Source organism: Protobothrops mucrosquamatus, unplaced genomic scaffold (genome assembly GCF_001527695.2).
Source record: "Protobothrops mucrosquamatus isolate PMUCROS unplaced genomic scaffold, P.Mucros_1.0 scaffold_152, whole genome shotgun sequence".
Taxonomy (NCBI): Eukaryota; Metazoa; Chordata; class Lepidosauria; order Squamata; family Viperidae; genus Protobothrops; species Protobothrops mucrosquamatus.
The window spans coordinates 119,517-135,280 of NW_015386228.1; the positions used below are offsets into that span (position 1 = coordinate 119,517).

The 15,764-nt window shown below is 40.2% G+C and overlaps 2 protein-coding genes across 2 annotated transcripts in view; one reads left to right on the forward strand and one right to left on the reverse strand.

The window, feature by feature from the left end:
• RRP9 (ribosomal RNA processing 9, U3 small nucleolar RNA binding protein) overlaps window positions 1–14,281 on the reverse strand; it is a 22,256-nt gene extending 7,975 nt beyond the window's left edge. Inside the window, exons 1-7 of the mRNA XM_015820029.1 lie at window positions 14,182–14,281; window positions 13,580–13,677; window positions 13,086–13,186; window positions 11,056–11,123; window positions 9,147–9,188; window positions 4,125–4,251; window positions 3,016–3,140 (exon numbers count right to left, since the gene is read on the reverse strand). Of these exons, the coding sequence (XP_015675515.1) occupies window positions 3,016–3,140; window positions 4,125–4,251; window positions 9,147–9,188; window positions 11,056–11,123; window positions 13,086–13,186; window positions 13,580–13,677; window positions 14,182–14,253 (633 nt within the window). The 5' untranslated portion in view covers window positions 14,254–14,281. The remainder of the gene's footprint in view (window positions 1–3,015; window positions 3,141–4,124; window positions 4,252–9,146; window positions 9,189–11,055; window positions 11,124–13,085; window positions 13,187–13,579; window positions 13,678–14,181) is intronic.
• Window positions 14,282–15,382: 1,101 nt separating this feature from the next.
• Window positions 15,383–15,764, forward strand: part of PARP3 (poly(ADP-ribose) polymerase family member 3) — a 28,331-nt gene continuing 27,949 nt past the window's right edge. Inside the window, exon 1 of the mRNA XM_015819996.1 lies at window positions 15,383–15,407. The gene's annotated coding sequence lies outside the window, so the exon portion shown is untranslated. The remainder of the gene's footprint in view (window positions 15,408–15,764) is intronic.

The window sequence follows — 15,764 nt, forward strand, 5'->3', positions numbered from 1 at the left end:
ATTATTAAATGTTTGCTACAATCCCAAATTTCTATACAGTAATTAAAATTGGAAGATTGATTACAAGAATAAGTCAAAAATATCAAAATAGCTTGATAATACATCAATGGAAAGGAGCATGTTAAGAATCATGCACTTATAAAAATATATGCTGATTCCAATACTTGGCCCATCAGCATTTGGAGTTGGCTCTCCATTAATTACTCCAATACTGATTTATTCAGTCCAGGCAGTGTAAATTTGATCCTTTGAATCTTCCATCTTTATAGAAGAAAGTCATAATGTTTATAGGGTTATAAAAATATAAATGTATTAAATTTAGAATATTTTTTTCATGCCTCTTCTTTCTTGTAGTTTATCTTTTTTTGCAGAAAATAAAACTTACATTTGATGATCGAACAGTCTTTGGATGCAGAGAAAATATATTTGTCATCTGGTGAAATGACTAGGCAGGTGATGGGCAACTGGTGACCTCGTAATATCTTGATGTCAGATATGTCTGGAGGCAGCAACTATTCAGAGAATACCAACTACATCAGCATTTCAAACCAAAATTACAAGTGAAAAAAATAGCAGTTTATCAACTTGCCCAGTGCTGAGATACCACTGAAGTTTATGGCACAGTGTTAACTGGAATTTGATTGCCTAGTTTTCAACAACTGTGCTTCACCAAAGAAGTAGAATCTATTTAATTGGTCTACCCCAGATGGCTAACGGATCCTGTCAGCTTTCTGATGGAGCTAGGGGTTACTTCTAAAGCATGGATGCACATTCAACTAAGGCCTTAATCACAACCTCAGTCTTGAATTAGACCGCTTTTGGCAGTCTTTCTCTGTTTATGAGTCCCTGGGAGCCCTCTGATTTTTCAGAGGCGCTCTGGAAGATAAAATGGTAGAAGGGATGCCTGGAGTGCTGCTAGAGAAGGACAAAGAGAATTTAGCCGACATGTTTAAAAGTGTCTAAGTCTCTAGGACCATTTGTATATTAGATTCATGTTTCTCTTGGCCTTCTGAAAGTCTTCTGGGAGAAAATATGTCATGGGTCAAGGCAGAATTCATCCCTGTTTCAGGAAGGTGGTACCTCCTGCACTGAACAAGGTAGTGGTCTGTCTGCACGAAACCATTGCTGCTTACAATACTAATGAACAATTTTTGTCTACACTTTATTTTTTTCCTTTTGGGCTTGTGAGAATATTGGACTATAGCAGTGGTGGTGAACCTATGGCATGCGTGCCAGAGACGGCACTTGGAGCTCTCTCTGTGGGCACACATGCCGTTGCCCCAACCTCTCTTTCCCCACGACCCCCTCCTCACCAGCAGCTCCCTGGAGGAGAGTCGCCCCTGAGCGTGGCCCACACGGAGCAGTGCAGCCAAGGACATGGCAGCCAAGCAGTGTAGACAAGACTCTGGCCTCACGCCCCATTGCGCACAGTTGATGCTGTGGGGCGCAGGCAGAGGGTGTGGCCGCCATGGCGCTGTTGGGCTGCCTGGGCAATCTGCGGCGGGCCCTGGAGGCGGTGAGTGGCCCTGCAGGCAGACAGGGTGGGGGATGAGGTGGGGGCGGGGCAGGGGGTGGAGCGGGGGCAGGGCCAGTTTTTGGGCACTCAGTCTCTAAAAGGTTCGCCATCACTGGAGTATAGTTTCAGAGGAAATGGGTTATCTCAACTTTCTTCAGTCTGGTTTCAGAACTGGATACTGCAATGAGATGGTATTGATCGCATTTGACGATAATCTCTGATGGGATCAGGATGGTAATGGTACATCCGATCTGCTGCTTCTTTATCTCTCTGTGGCCTTTTCTATTATAAATCATTATATCCTTCCGGACTAGCTCAAGGTAGGAGTGACAATGGGGGCATAATACTGCAGTGGTTTTCATTCTGGAGGAGATTCCAGTTTGTATTAGTGAGGGAAAGAGGTCCATTCTGTTTTTCAGTTTTCCTCAGGACTTTCTCTCCATTCATATTTAAGTATGCATAAAGCTACTAGGTAAGCCTATCCACCAGCACAGGATTAGATATCAACAATATGCCTTTGAAAGTTACTCAGAAATTGGACTTCTGGTTTTGCGTCGCAGCAAGACGGACGCAGGAAGGCAGGGCTCTCTGCCTTCCACGTCTGATTTCACTCTGATGGGGGCCCTAAAAAGGGCCTAAAGTCACCCCAACGAGGCGATGAAGAAGGAGGGGTGTCTCGTCGATCACGGAGAGACGATGGTCTTTCCATTCGATCTGAGAAAAGCCCTCCAAACTGGCAGGGGAAAGACTGGTTACTTTTCTATAGCCAGCCATTAGTTGCTGACAACCGAAGAAGAAAAGCACCAATTAACACATCGTAAACAGCATGTTTGGAAATGGGTGAGAATATTTATTTATTTATTTATTTATTTTTTAGATTTATATCCCGCCCTTCTCCTTGCGGACTCAGGGCGGCTAACAACCGGATAAAAATACAAAAATATCACACTACAGATTAAAAAGTTAATTAAAAGGGAAATATTAGTAATTGGTCTAATTAAAATTATAATTAAAACCCCCTCTAAAAGTTTCCCCTAGGCCAGTCCCNTTTAATGCCTTAATATTTTCCTTACAGTAGCATGACTCAAACATCTCATTCTTTAACTGCCTTTTGGTTTGGTTTTGGTGTTGAGAAAAGGAGTCCAGCTGGAATAAACAATAGAACTGCCTGGAGCAAAAAGGGAGATTGCCTGTCTATATGAATAGAGGTGCCTATTGTAACCATTGATTAGATTCAGGGAAATTTCCTCAAGATACACAGATTCTACAGCACTGAACAGGCTGAATGTATAACCCACATATCAACAGTTAGTTGATATAGGAGGATCTATTGAACATAGTCTATTCTAGAGAACTATGAAGAAGAATCTCTCTACTGTACTAAAAGATCACCATCACCACCACAGAGGAGAAAACAAACTTCAAAACTTTCTGCCAACACTGCTAGAATTGCATGGAATTGATTTCTCTTTCTCGGCATAGCAGAAGATTCTTCTTACCAGGAATTTGCCATCCGACGAGACAGCCATTGAAATGATATGTGCGGTATGTCCAACATGGCTGCCCTCTGCCCCCTTTTTTCCTCCACGTATCACATGGAGCTTCTTTCCACTCTCAACATCCCCTGCAGCATAAAGATGCTCAAGTCAAGTTCAAATGTTAGAATTCTTTTTTGACACTTTAAAGTAAGCTAGAAAACTGAAAGTTATTTTAGTAAAATCCATAATTTGAGAAAAAAATTATCTTCCATCATGTGTCAATTGCCTCAAAAACATGAATAAGTGACTCAGGAACTGCACTTCATTCACTTCAACTGCAAATATACTAAAGTTCGGAAAAGGACTAAGATATGTTAAGTATGATGTTAGTCAGATACTGCTCACTCTCCAGACCCACATTAATTTATTAATAATTACTTCTGCCAATTCCATATTCACAGTAACTTTTGCTGAACTTTGCTGCTCACCAAACCAAGATCTACTAAAGAATTAAAATTTACAAAAGTGATCCAAGTGAAGGCCAAGCTAATCTTTTCATAGAGGCCAACCTAACTTCAATATCTCATAAACAAGCTGGCTTGATGCGCTGCTCTGCAATCTACATCCAGAGAGGTAATTCAATTTTCAGGCGTTTCCAGAAGACCGGGACATTTAGGGACAAATCTAATTTCTAAAGGGAAGCTGTAAAGCCTATCTGAGCCACACCTCCCCCCCCCCCCCCCCCCCNATTATTAAATGTTTGCTACAATCCCAAATTTCTATACAGTAATTAAAATTGGAAGATTGATTACAAGAATAAGTCAAAAATATCAAAATAGCTTGATAATACATCAATGGAAAGGAGCATGTTAAGAATCATGCACTTATAAAAATATATGCTGATTCCAATACTTGGCCCATCAGCATTTGGAGTTGGCTCTCCATTACTCCAATACTGATTTATTCAGTCGAGGCAGTGTAAATTTGATCCTTTGAATCTTCCATCTTTATAGAAGAAAGTCATAATGTTTATAGGGTTATAAAAATATAAATGTATTAAGTTTAGAATATTTTTTTCATGCCTCTTCTTTCTTGTAGTTTATCTTTTTTTTACAGAAAATAAAACTTACATTTGATGATCGAACAGTCTTTGGATGCAGAGAAAATATATTTGTCATCTGGTGAAATGACTAGGCAGGTGATGGGCAACTGGTGACCTCGTAGTATCTTGATGTCAGATATGTCTGGAGGCAGCAACTATTCAGAGAATACCAACTACATCAGCATTCCAAACCAAAGTTACAAGTGAAAAAAATAGCAGTTTATCAACTTGCCCAGTGCTGAGATACCACTGAAGTTTATGACACAGTGTTAACTGGAATTTGATTGCCTAGTTTTCAACAACTGTGCTTCACCACAGAAGTAGAATCTATTTAATTGGTCTACCCCAGATGGCTAACGGATCCTGTCAGCTTTCTGATGGAGCTAGGGGTTACTTCTAAAGCATGGATGCACAGTTCAACTAAGGCAGACATGTCAAACTCGCGACGTCACATGACATCGCGCAACGTATCGGGCTGGTTTTGCCATTGCCAGCAATGGGGTGGGCACAACTTCCAGATGACGCATCCGGCCCGCGGGCCAGCAGTTTTTGGGCACTCGGTCTCTAAAAGGTTCGCCATCACTGGACTATAGTTTCAGAGGAAATGGATTATCTCAACTTTCTTCAGTCTGGTTTCAGAACTGGATTCTGTAATGAGATGGTATTGATCGCATTTGAGGATAATCTCTGATGGGATCAGGATGGTAATGGTACATCCGATCTGCTGCTTCTTTATCTCTCTGTGGCCTTTTCTATTATAAATCATTATATCCTTCCGGACTAGCTCAAGGTAGGAGTGAGAATGGGGGCATAATACTGCAGTGGTTTTCATTCTAGAGGAGATTCCAGTTTGTATTAGTGAGGGAAAGAGGTCCATTCTGTTTTTCAGTTTTCCTCAGGACTTTCTCTCCATTCATATTTAATGTATGCATAAAGCTACTAGGTAAGCCTATCCACCAGCACAGGATTAGATATCAACAGTATGCCTTTGAAAGTTACTCAGAAATTGGACTTCCGGTTTTGCGTCGCAGCGAAATGTACGCAGGAAGGCAGGGCTCCTCTGCCTTCCGCATCTGATTTCTCTCTGCTGGGGGTCCTAAAAAGGATCTAAAGTCACCCCAAAGAGGCGATGAAGAAAGAGGGGTGTCTCGTCGATCACGGAGTGATGACGGTCTTTCCATTCGATCTGAGAAAAGCCCTCCAAACTGGCAGGGGAAAGACTGGCTACATTTCTATAGCCAGCCATTAGCTGCTGACAACCGAAGAAGAAAAGCACCAATTAGCACATCGTAAACAGCATGTTTGGAAATGGGTGGGAATATTGATCCTTTCTTTACTATTTTACAACTGAATTTCCTGGGAAAGGATCCCAAGAAGCTAAAAACTACTGAATGTGAATGGAAGCGGAGTTTTAAATTCTATGCGGGACAGAAATACACAATATTGAAGTGGAAGTAACATAAAGCTACAGTTTTGAAATTTGAGAACTGAGATAATTGTTAAGATTTTTTCTTTGGAAAAAAACCAAAACACTGAGGTGAAATATAAGAAATCAATCCTTTGTCTTAAGAGTGGAAAATGGATTTTGAATGACTAGTGGTGGATTTGAGTACAGCACTATAACTAGCTTCCTGGCTGTTTGGTGACTCCTAGTTTAAGGGAGAACAGCTGGCAATAAACGAAAATATTGTGGTATACTTATCACCCTGACCTTTTTGGACTATAAACACCTACTGACCTTGGACTTTTAATCTCAAGAGCTAGTGGGAGAGAGAAAAAAATCTGACCTTTGATTACGTCTGGCTAGGAGAGACTTGTGAGTTGTTTTCAGGGAGGTTGAACACTTGAACATTGTGGATTATAACCTTGCCTGACTGACAATTTTTGGATGCCTGAGACAAGGATCACTATAAAATATTGCTTTTGGGACTGGACCTGTATTCTGGAATCTATTGGATTATAAAGGCTACATATAAAGACCAGAAATTAGGGGAAACTTTGTTCTACTCTTACAAGACTGGTGATATTAGAGGATCTCCAGGAATGATGCTTCAAGAAAAAATAAACACCTTTCAGAAGGAAATATACTCTACACTACAACTAATTCACCAAACAATTGTTGCATACAAAGAGGACATAAAAAGAAACCATAATGAGACTAAAAATAATTTAGATAATGAGCAAATTTCCAAATTAAATCTATAACTAGAAAGTTTCCAGACAATGACTACAAAGTATGAACAAATAAACCAGAGATTAGAAGATGAAGCAGAGGAAATGGACCTAGAAACGGAAGAGATGAAAGAAGGGAAATATGAACTACCATACACAAATAAAATACTGCAAGACTTACCCATAACAATGAAAATGCAAAAGATCCTTTACCCTCAAGATGCACCTGATGACAAGGAAGAAGATTTTGGGGAATGGAACATAGAGCTGTCAGTGGAAATGTTACAATTTGGGAGACAAAAGATGAGGGGAGAAATTGAGGAAGAAGGAAGGTGGGAATTGCTTAAGGAACATAAATGGGGGGAACTCCCCCCCGAAATACCTTGCCTAAATTGTCTTCCTCATGTCAAGCAACTTTCATAAGAATAGAAAGAAAATTCCTGGGTGATTTAAGTGCCTTGGCTTAGAAAGCTACTTGGCAAAGAAAGAAAGCGAGAGTTAGATTTAAAAAATAAAAGATTTGACCTATTAAAGAGGCATCATATATTTAAATACTTGTTTGAATATGTCTAAAAGAGCAGATGACCCTTAGATATAATTAGACTTTTATAATGAAAGATATGATTTAGAATTAAAATAGCATTTTTTTTGATATGGGAAATATAAAAATAAGAGGATTGGTATGAATAAAATTTTTAGCTATATAAATGGAATTAATATTGAGAAAATCATAACTGATAAAGATACTTTAAGATACTGCTTCAGATAGGAAGACAGTTCAGAGAGTGGTGAGGATGGCTGAAAAGATCATTGGCAGTTCCCTCCCTTCCATCCAGGACATAGTACATAAGGGTTGCTTGAGCAGGGTCTGCAAGATTGTCTGGGACACTACACATTCTCTTCATGACATGTTTTCCTTGTTACCTTCTGGGAGGAGGCGCTGTGGTAGCTGAAGCAGAACATCCAGATTCAGTCACAGCTTTGTTCCATACAGTATTAACCTTCTGAACTCTAAAGCTTCCTTCTTCCGTTATGTATTCAAGATGGACAGTGATTAATATTTACGTTACTTATATGTAAGGGTGTAGGTCTATACATGTTGTATATAATATGTTTTAAATGTGTTATGTATGTGTACGCTTTGAGAGCAAGCAACTAAATTTCATTTTTAATGTGTGCCATTGTGCCCACAGGAAAAAATGACAATAAAGGTTATCTAATCTAAAAATCTACTTTAAATATTGATGGGAAATTAAACTTTAACAAGAGCATGAAAAACAAGATATTGATTTATGAATTGATATTATTGTTATTTGTACAATATTAGTAAAATATGATGAAGATGTTTATATCTAGCTTTGTATACATCAATAGTACCAAGAATTGTAATTGTGTAATGAGGGGGAAATGGAAAAAATATGGGGAAGAAAGGAGGATCAGGGAAAAAATACTGGATTGTGCAGTACTGAATAGATTTATATTGAAGAAGTTAATGTTAAATATGTGAACACAGACAACATATTGTTTATTAAGCTCTAAGGATTGTAATTCTTAAAAATTAATAAAACTTTAAAAAAAAGAAAACAGAAAAGAAAATTACTCAGAAATTGCAATTGATCCAGAATGTGCTGGGGTGGGCAGTTTTGGGCACACTATAGTATGCCTCACTATTTTGGACACAACATCCACTATTTTGAGAGCTGCTGATACAGTTCTACAAGGAATTATTGAGTCTGTCATTTGCACTTCTATAACTGTCTGGTTTGGCACTGCAACCAAACAAGTCAGACACAGACTTCAATAGATAGAACTGCAGAAAAACAATTGCTACCAGTCTGCCTTCCATTGAGAACCTGTATATTGCACAAGTCAGAAAGAAGGCTGTGAAAATATCTATAGACCCCTCACATCCTGGACATAAACTGTTTCAACTTCCCTCAAGACAATGTATAGGGCATTGGTTTGCTGCTTGTATCTTACAATTTATATTAATTGTTTTACTCAGTATCCTAGTATGACTTATGTTGATTGCTTATTTAGTATCCTATGACAATCACTGAGTGTTGTATCTTATGATTTATGATGATATATTTTAAGATTATGATCATGATTTATCACTTGTTGCTTGTATGTACACTGAGAGCTTATGCACCAGAGACAAATTTCTTGTGTAGCCAATCACACAATCTATAATTCTATAATTAATTCTATAATTCTATAATATTCTATTCCATTCCATTCCATTCCAGGAAATTACGGAGGCAATTCAAGATGTTGATTACCACCTAAAGACCTTCATGGCAGATAGCCAGATTATCTGTAGGATCTCTCTTCTGTTATTTCACTCTGCCCCACCATATCCAACAGGGTGGGCATCTTTGTCCCTTGCATTACACAGTGTCATCTGTTGTGCTCCCCTATTGTGGCCCCTGTTTTCTGCAATGGCATAACCTTCAAGATCTAGATGGCTTTTATCTTGCCAGGCATTCAAGATTTGGCAGGCACTGAAGATTTGCTATGGCATTGAAGACTCAGGGATTGTCCCAGAGAATTAGATGAGCGCATCTTTAAAAAATAATTACTACATAAGCATATGAATGGCCTCGGACACAATGGGTTTTTTTGCTTTTGTTTGTGGCGTTTAATTAAATGTTAGCTGTCCGGAGTTGGGCATAAGAATAAATGTTTTAAATATAATAAATAATTTTGTCCGTAGGGCAAGAACATATAAAAACCAGCAAAATCCTGCAACAATCTCAAATAATAAAAGGCTCCATAAGCTGATATATTGGCAGTGCCACACCACCTGTAGTTCGAGGAAGAGTAATAGGTGCTTTGAAAGTCTGCACAATTGTGGGGGAAAAAAGTTTCTACTTACACTGCTGGCAATTTGTCGCTGCAATTTTCCTTTCTGTTCAAGCTATGAGGGACAAATAAAATAGAATTAGATTGACTCTTCTTCCTACTTCACAAAATACATAAATTAGGAAAAAGTATATGGATCAGATTCTTATACCCAGCTATAGCTAAATATTAAATTGGGTTATTTTCCTTTTTTTTAAAAAGGACCTTAAATTCTTCTATATGGACTTGCAAGAGTGATTACAATCTCCTTTCAGTTTTGACAAAAGAATCAGTGACTAAATGGCGATTTCTGAGATACTCACGTTTAAGAACTTCAACTCATACTTCTACCAAACTGACACTGAGAGTATCAGACTCATTACTACCTTATTGGCTTATGGCTGAAAGGAAGCAAGGCAGGAAATGGTTTCCAAGGATTAGATGGGAAAAGCCCATGAAAAAGTCACTTCTCCAAAATTACTCAGCTTTTTTCAGCCTGAATTTTCTTCAGAATGAGTACAAAGATGATTGTAGATGTAAAAAAGAAATCGCACTACAAGTTATCAGATTACAAATGCCAGATAAATCACTATATATTTTAAACAAAGACTGAATTGAGAAGAGATGCTTATTCACAAGAGTAAGGAAACTCTGTGCATATCACTTTGACTGTACAATTTCTCTGTCAAACCACTGACTTTATATCTAAAAGCCCTCATAGATACTCTTTTTGCCACTTAAACATGGACCAAGGTTAAACAAACAGGCATGCTTGTGTTTTGCATATTATTAATCTCTTTATGTAGGAGAGTGACTGTGATTTATAAAAGCTATACCCACACTCAACTAGAATTGAGCCTAACAAGGCCTGAAGCATGGAGAGCAATGAACTCCACTACTTTCCAGTGAGAAGATACCATTTACTTCATGAGGAAGGTGGGGCTTTTTAAGCCTTCTAATGCCAAATTCAGGACAGGTAGAGGCAGGGCTTTTTTTGTCATAGAACGCACCGGAACAGAGTTCCAACACCTTTTTCCGATGGATTTTCCAGAGTTGCGTTCTTTTCCTGTTGTTGCCCTTCCTATCCTCGTTTGCTTTTGAAAATGCCCCGCTGGCGATACAGTGCAAGCGGGGTCCCCTCTGGCGCTGTCTGCCTCCTCTAGGAGGAGCCATGAGGTGCCGGAGGACCACAGCCAGAGCGTGGCTTGATTGGCTGGGTTGGACCATGTGGTGTGGAAGCCGATAATGGGGAGACACATAAACATGGAGGCCATCTTTCACGAGAGGATGTGTAAGCCTTTTGCCTTCCCTTACAGAAGGTGGGGTGTATGTGAGGTTAAAAAGAGGTGAAGCGAGAGAAAAGAAAGGCGGCTGGCGTGGAAACCTGCCCAACAGCAAAACTTTGCTGTTTCAGTTCTTTGGGTAGTTCAAAGGCTGGGATGTCTATGAAAATCTCTTTTTAGTCTTTTATACTTTATATTCAAACTGCAGAGGGGAAGAATAAGAATAAAGCCAATGTCTTGTGATTTGGGGGTATTATTAATAATAATATATATTAATTATGTATTGGTCACATGTAAAGGTAGACCAAATTTTGTTTTATTGAGCCAATTTCATTCCACATAGAAAGCTGACATTTCCACTCTTTAAACTAAATGAGAATTCCAGTAGTAAATGTCCCAAAAGATTAATAAAATGCCTTCTTGTAATTTAAAGCCACACAGTGCATGGTAACATTAATAGTATTAACTTACCTTGAACAAAATCCTAGTCTTTTAGATAGTTTTAGGTTTTTTTTCAACTACAAAGGTAAACCTTGTAGGGTACGCAAGGCAGGTTGCATGACATGTGTGAGTTCCGGCACCTTTTTTTTTTTTTAACAAAAAAAGCACTGGATAGAGGCACCAATTTCTTTCCAGTCTACTACCTCATGTCCTACTCACCACATCTTCCTTTAATCGGCCAGCAACCAGATCTTTCTCAAAAGCCTCTTGTTCAGCCTTTTCTTCTTCTGCCAGAGGGAAAAATTAGACATAGCTATGTTTACTTAACCAAAAAATCTAATCTGAAATAAATTTCAAAACCTGAAGATTCATCAGTAAAACAAACGACCAGAACCAATAGTTACCAAGTAGGATGAGGGTTTTTCATCAAAAAGTATTTTGGTATCTCCAATAAGTTAAATCATCTTCTAAAACAGTTGAGAAATTGGTTTAAAAAACACATATAAAATTTCCCAGTTCATAAATTTCAGGAAACTACTTATATATCTTCTTTACACAAAAGAATAGATTTTTTAAATCTCCACACTTCTCAAGATAAATTCCCAGCCATCTTTGTTCAGACTGAATTTTTCAAATAGTTGAAAATTTAAATAAGCAAATAAAAGTTCATAACAGGTTAAGTAGCTAATATAATTAATGTACTATTAATTATACATAGGGAAAAACAGACTCAATTTAACTCTGGCAAAACTGAATGGTTTCAGGTCTTGGGACTACAAGGATCTGGGAATTTACCATCTTTAATTCTGGATGGGTGACACTGCCCTAGGCAAACTCAATGTACCATCTGGAAGTCCTTTTGTACTCACAACTCCTGCTCAAATGAACAAGTGGCAATCATAGATAGGTTGGCTTTTGTGCAATTTCATGTTGTGTGCCAGTTGTACGTATTTCTGGACCAGGAGACCCAATGCTCATGCACTAATAACAGAGTTGGACAGGATCTTGGAGGTCTTCTAGTACAACCCCCTGCTCAAGCAGGAGACCCTATAGCATTTCAGAGAAGTTGCTGTCCAGTCTCTTCTTAAAGACCTCCAGTGATGGAGCACCCTCAACTTCCCAAGGCAAGCTGTTCCACTGGTTAATTGAACTCAGTGTTAGGAAATTTCTCCTTAGTTCTAAGTTGATTCTCTCCTTGATTAGTTGCCATCGTTTCTTGTCTTGCCTTCTGGTGCTTTGGAAAATAGGTTGACCTCCTATTCTTTAAGGCAGCCCCTCAAATATTGGAACACTGATATGATGTCACCCACTAGTCCTTCTTTTCACTAGACTTGCTATACCCAATTCCCGCAACCGTTCTCTACACTGAATTTCATTTTGTTGGATAGGGCCCAATGATCAAGTCTCTCAAGATCCATCTGGATCCTGAGTAACTTGATCACTGGGCCCTATCCAACAAAATCTAGATCTTGGCTATCCCTGCCAGCTTAGTGTCGTTTGCAAATTTGATGAGTTCTCCTTCTATTCCCTCATCTAAATCGTTTACCTATAATGCAGTCTATAAGGATGTGCCCTTGAACAGCATCTGGAAGCTTCAATGGTATAAAATGCAGAGGCGTCAGCAGCTATGCACACATCTACAGCAGTGCAAGTTACACTTCTGCTCCGTAAACTGCATCAGCTACTAGTTTGTGTCAAGGTGCAGATGAAGGCTTACAAAGCCCTACATGGCATGGGGCTGGGGTATTTGAGGGACCACCCCAACCCAATCATACCTATCCATCCCATCAGAAAGGTCATATGGTGGGTCCAAAGTCATGTGATGGGGCCAGGAGGAGAGTCTTTTCTGCTGAAGTGCCTGTCTTTTTGAACTTCCTCTCCTCAGAGGTAAGATTAGTCATGATCAATCTGGCCTTTTGGAGATATGGCTTTGCCACCTGGCCTGGGGATCTGGTGACATTTGTGGAGAACTTACTAATAAGTTGCACATTTAGAAAAATGAATGATGCTCTCCTACCAATTATGTTTTCAGTAATCTTACTGTTTTTAATGCTATTGTTTTTGGGGTTATTTCTGTTTATTTATTTATTTATTTTTTAACTTTGTAAGCTGCCCAAAGTCATGATAGGCTATATAAATTTAACAGATAAATAGGTACATAGATAGAAAGACTGGTTTCATTTCATATACTAAGAATTTTAATCTGATTGTTTAATAGTCTAATTAAATCATATCTAGCTTCTCTTCACCTTGTTGGCGAAGCTGCTCCAAATATAGTTTCGCTAATCTCAGTTTCTTCTCTTGTGGTGTCTCCTCAATTTCTTCTTCTGCTTCATTTTTATTTGCTGGACTACAGATGCAAAAGAAACAATTTACAAAGAAATACTTTATATCACCTCAAGAACTATCCATCAACAAGAGAAAATTACTGTCCAATTCCCTCAAAGAAAATACTTCAGTACTTTGTCCCAATCCCTAATGCAAATTTGTGATACCTTATTCAATGTTATATCCCATGGGATTCCTAAAGTACAGACTTTTGGAGTCATTGGATGCCACAAAGAATTATACTTCAGGAATCCACCACTTGTTATATTATCATGAGGTCTCATAGAGCATTTCTCTCATTATCAGCTTCATGCAACCATCTCCATAGGAAATTCCTGTGCAAATTCTTAATGTTTATGATATGATCTTCCTAATTAGAGAAAAAAAATACCAAGGCAATTTGGCATATCCTTACACATCTGGTTCAGAATCACTAGAGATCTCTTCATTCAACTTGGAGCCAGCTTTCTGCCAAGCTCTTTCTTCGCCAGCAGGGACCTGGGAAGTAAAAAACTTATTTTAGATCAAACCTAATTAAATAAATCTAATTAAATAAATAATGCCTTCACTCAGTTATTGAAAAGCTGGACAAGCAGGAACAAACAGGCTCAAATGTGTCCATTCTGATTAATACAATCCTCCCCATTAGCAGAGCATTGATCATAGCTAGCAGAAGTTGATGCATTTGCTAATCATGCTATATATTTTTATGCATGTTTTATTTTCACCGCTCATCCCATACAGCAACCCCCTCAACTTCAAATTTGTCCAAATTACTTCATAATTCAACCCTATTTTCATCCTAGCCTTTTTTTTTTCAAACGTTGTTCGTACGTGATGTGAAAGACTGTAAGTAAGGAATCTATGTCTTAATTATAAAAGAAAAGGACTTTAAGACAATGTTGAGAACAACGAAAGTGATGAAAGGAAGAGAAGGTAGTGGGGAAGCGAGGGAAAGTAAGCAAGTGGACCGACGGAAGGGAGGGTAAAGGGACGTGGCTGGAAAGCGGAGAACGCGGGTCCCGCCGCGGCCGAAGCGGAAGCGCCGCGCTGCCTTTGCTGTCTTTTTTTCGGACCGGGGGCCGCCATGCTACTTCAGCTACTCCGGCAAATACTTCCTACACGTGGCTCCCTGAGCCAACCTCCGGCGCTTTCCCATTGGACAAAACCCCTTCCGGCCTTCCCCATTGGCTGACATATTGCCGAGAAGGCCTTCTGCCTCTTCCCTCTCGTTGGTTCAAAGGAAAGGAGCTTGTTCAGCCCCGTTACTACTTCGCAGGCGGCGGCTGCTGGAGATGCTGAGGTGGATAGCGAAAGGCAGCCCTTCTCGAGGGTTTGGAGCCGTAACCTACGCAGTAGAGCGCGGATTTTGCCGCATAAGGACAGAAGCGACGACTGCTGCCTGCAGAAACCCCAGAACAGCATTAGCAACAGCACAGGGGTAGGCAACCTCGGCTCTTTTATGACTCATGGACTTCAACTCCCAGAATTCCTGAGTCAGCTATGCTGACTCAGGAATTCTGGGAGTTGAAGTCCATGAGTCATAAAAGAGCCGAGGTTGCCTACCCCTGCTGAATAGCACTTAGACTTATATACCGCTTCACAGTGCTTTACAGCCCTCTCTATGCGGTTTACAGAGGCAGCATATTGGTAGTGGCTATTTCTGCATTAACTTGCCCACAAAATTACACAGGATAAAAGTGCATCTCCGTTACATAAATCAGAAAAAAACGTTCGCGGACATCGGGTATATCCCGCTCGCACTGACTCCACGGCACTTAAAAAAAAAAATTCCTCTTCGCTTTCTGGACGTGTAAAATAAAACGCGAATAAGCCCCCGATTTTCACGAATCCTCATGACCGGTTTCTCTGCGTTAAACCAAACGGAGGCCACGGAAGCAGGAGAAGGATGCTGCCCTTATCACCGCGGACCTGTCTCCGCAGCGGTTCTCCCCTTCCGCGACTGATCCCCTCCCGCGGTCCGGCCCGGGGTAGTTCAGCGCTTCCTCGGCGGCCAGCGGATCGGAGAGGGCCGGCCTGGCACTCTTCCCCAGAGAGGCGTATTGCTGCGCTGTCGAGGGCTGAACTCGCCCGGCAGGAGGGGCGGGAAGCGAAGCAGCGGCACTCCCTGACGACCTCTGGCTTGCCCAGGCTTGTTTTTTTTTTCTGCCTGCCCGGTGCCGGCGTTTGGCTTCTCCGGGGGGGACTTCCGGGCAAGGAGAAGAACCTCCCCGCCTCCTCGGGTGAGTTTGTACTTCAAGCCAGGAGAAGGTGGGCTTTAAAAATAGACCGCGGTTTAACTTTGTTTTGATGGTTTGTTTCCAAAGGAGGCAACCGTGAAAGATGAACCACAGCTGCCCTGATTTGTTAGTCTGGGATGAACTTGTCAATGAAGCGATGTTAAAACAAGGTCAACCTTGACACAAGTCACCATTCAAAACGGGATTTGATGTTGCTCCTGGTATTAGGGGATGAGGAGCAGGGCTTTTTTTTCTCATAGAACACCCAGAACGGAGTTCTGGCACCTTTTTGGGAGGGAACCTTGTAGGGTAGGCAAGGCGGGTTGTATGATGTGTGTAAGTTCCGGCACCTTTTTTTTT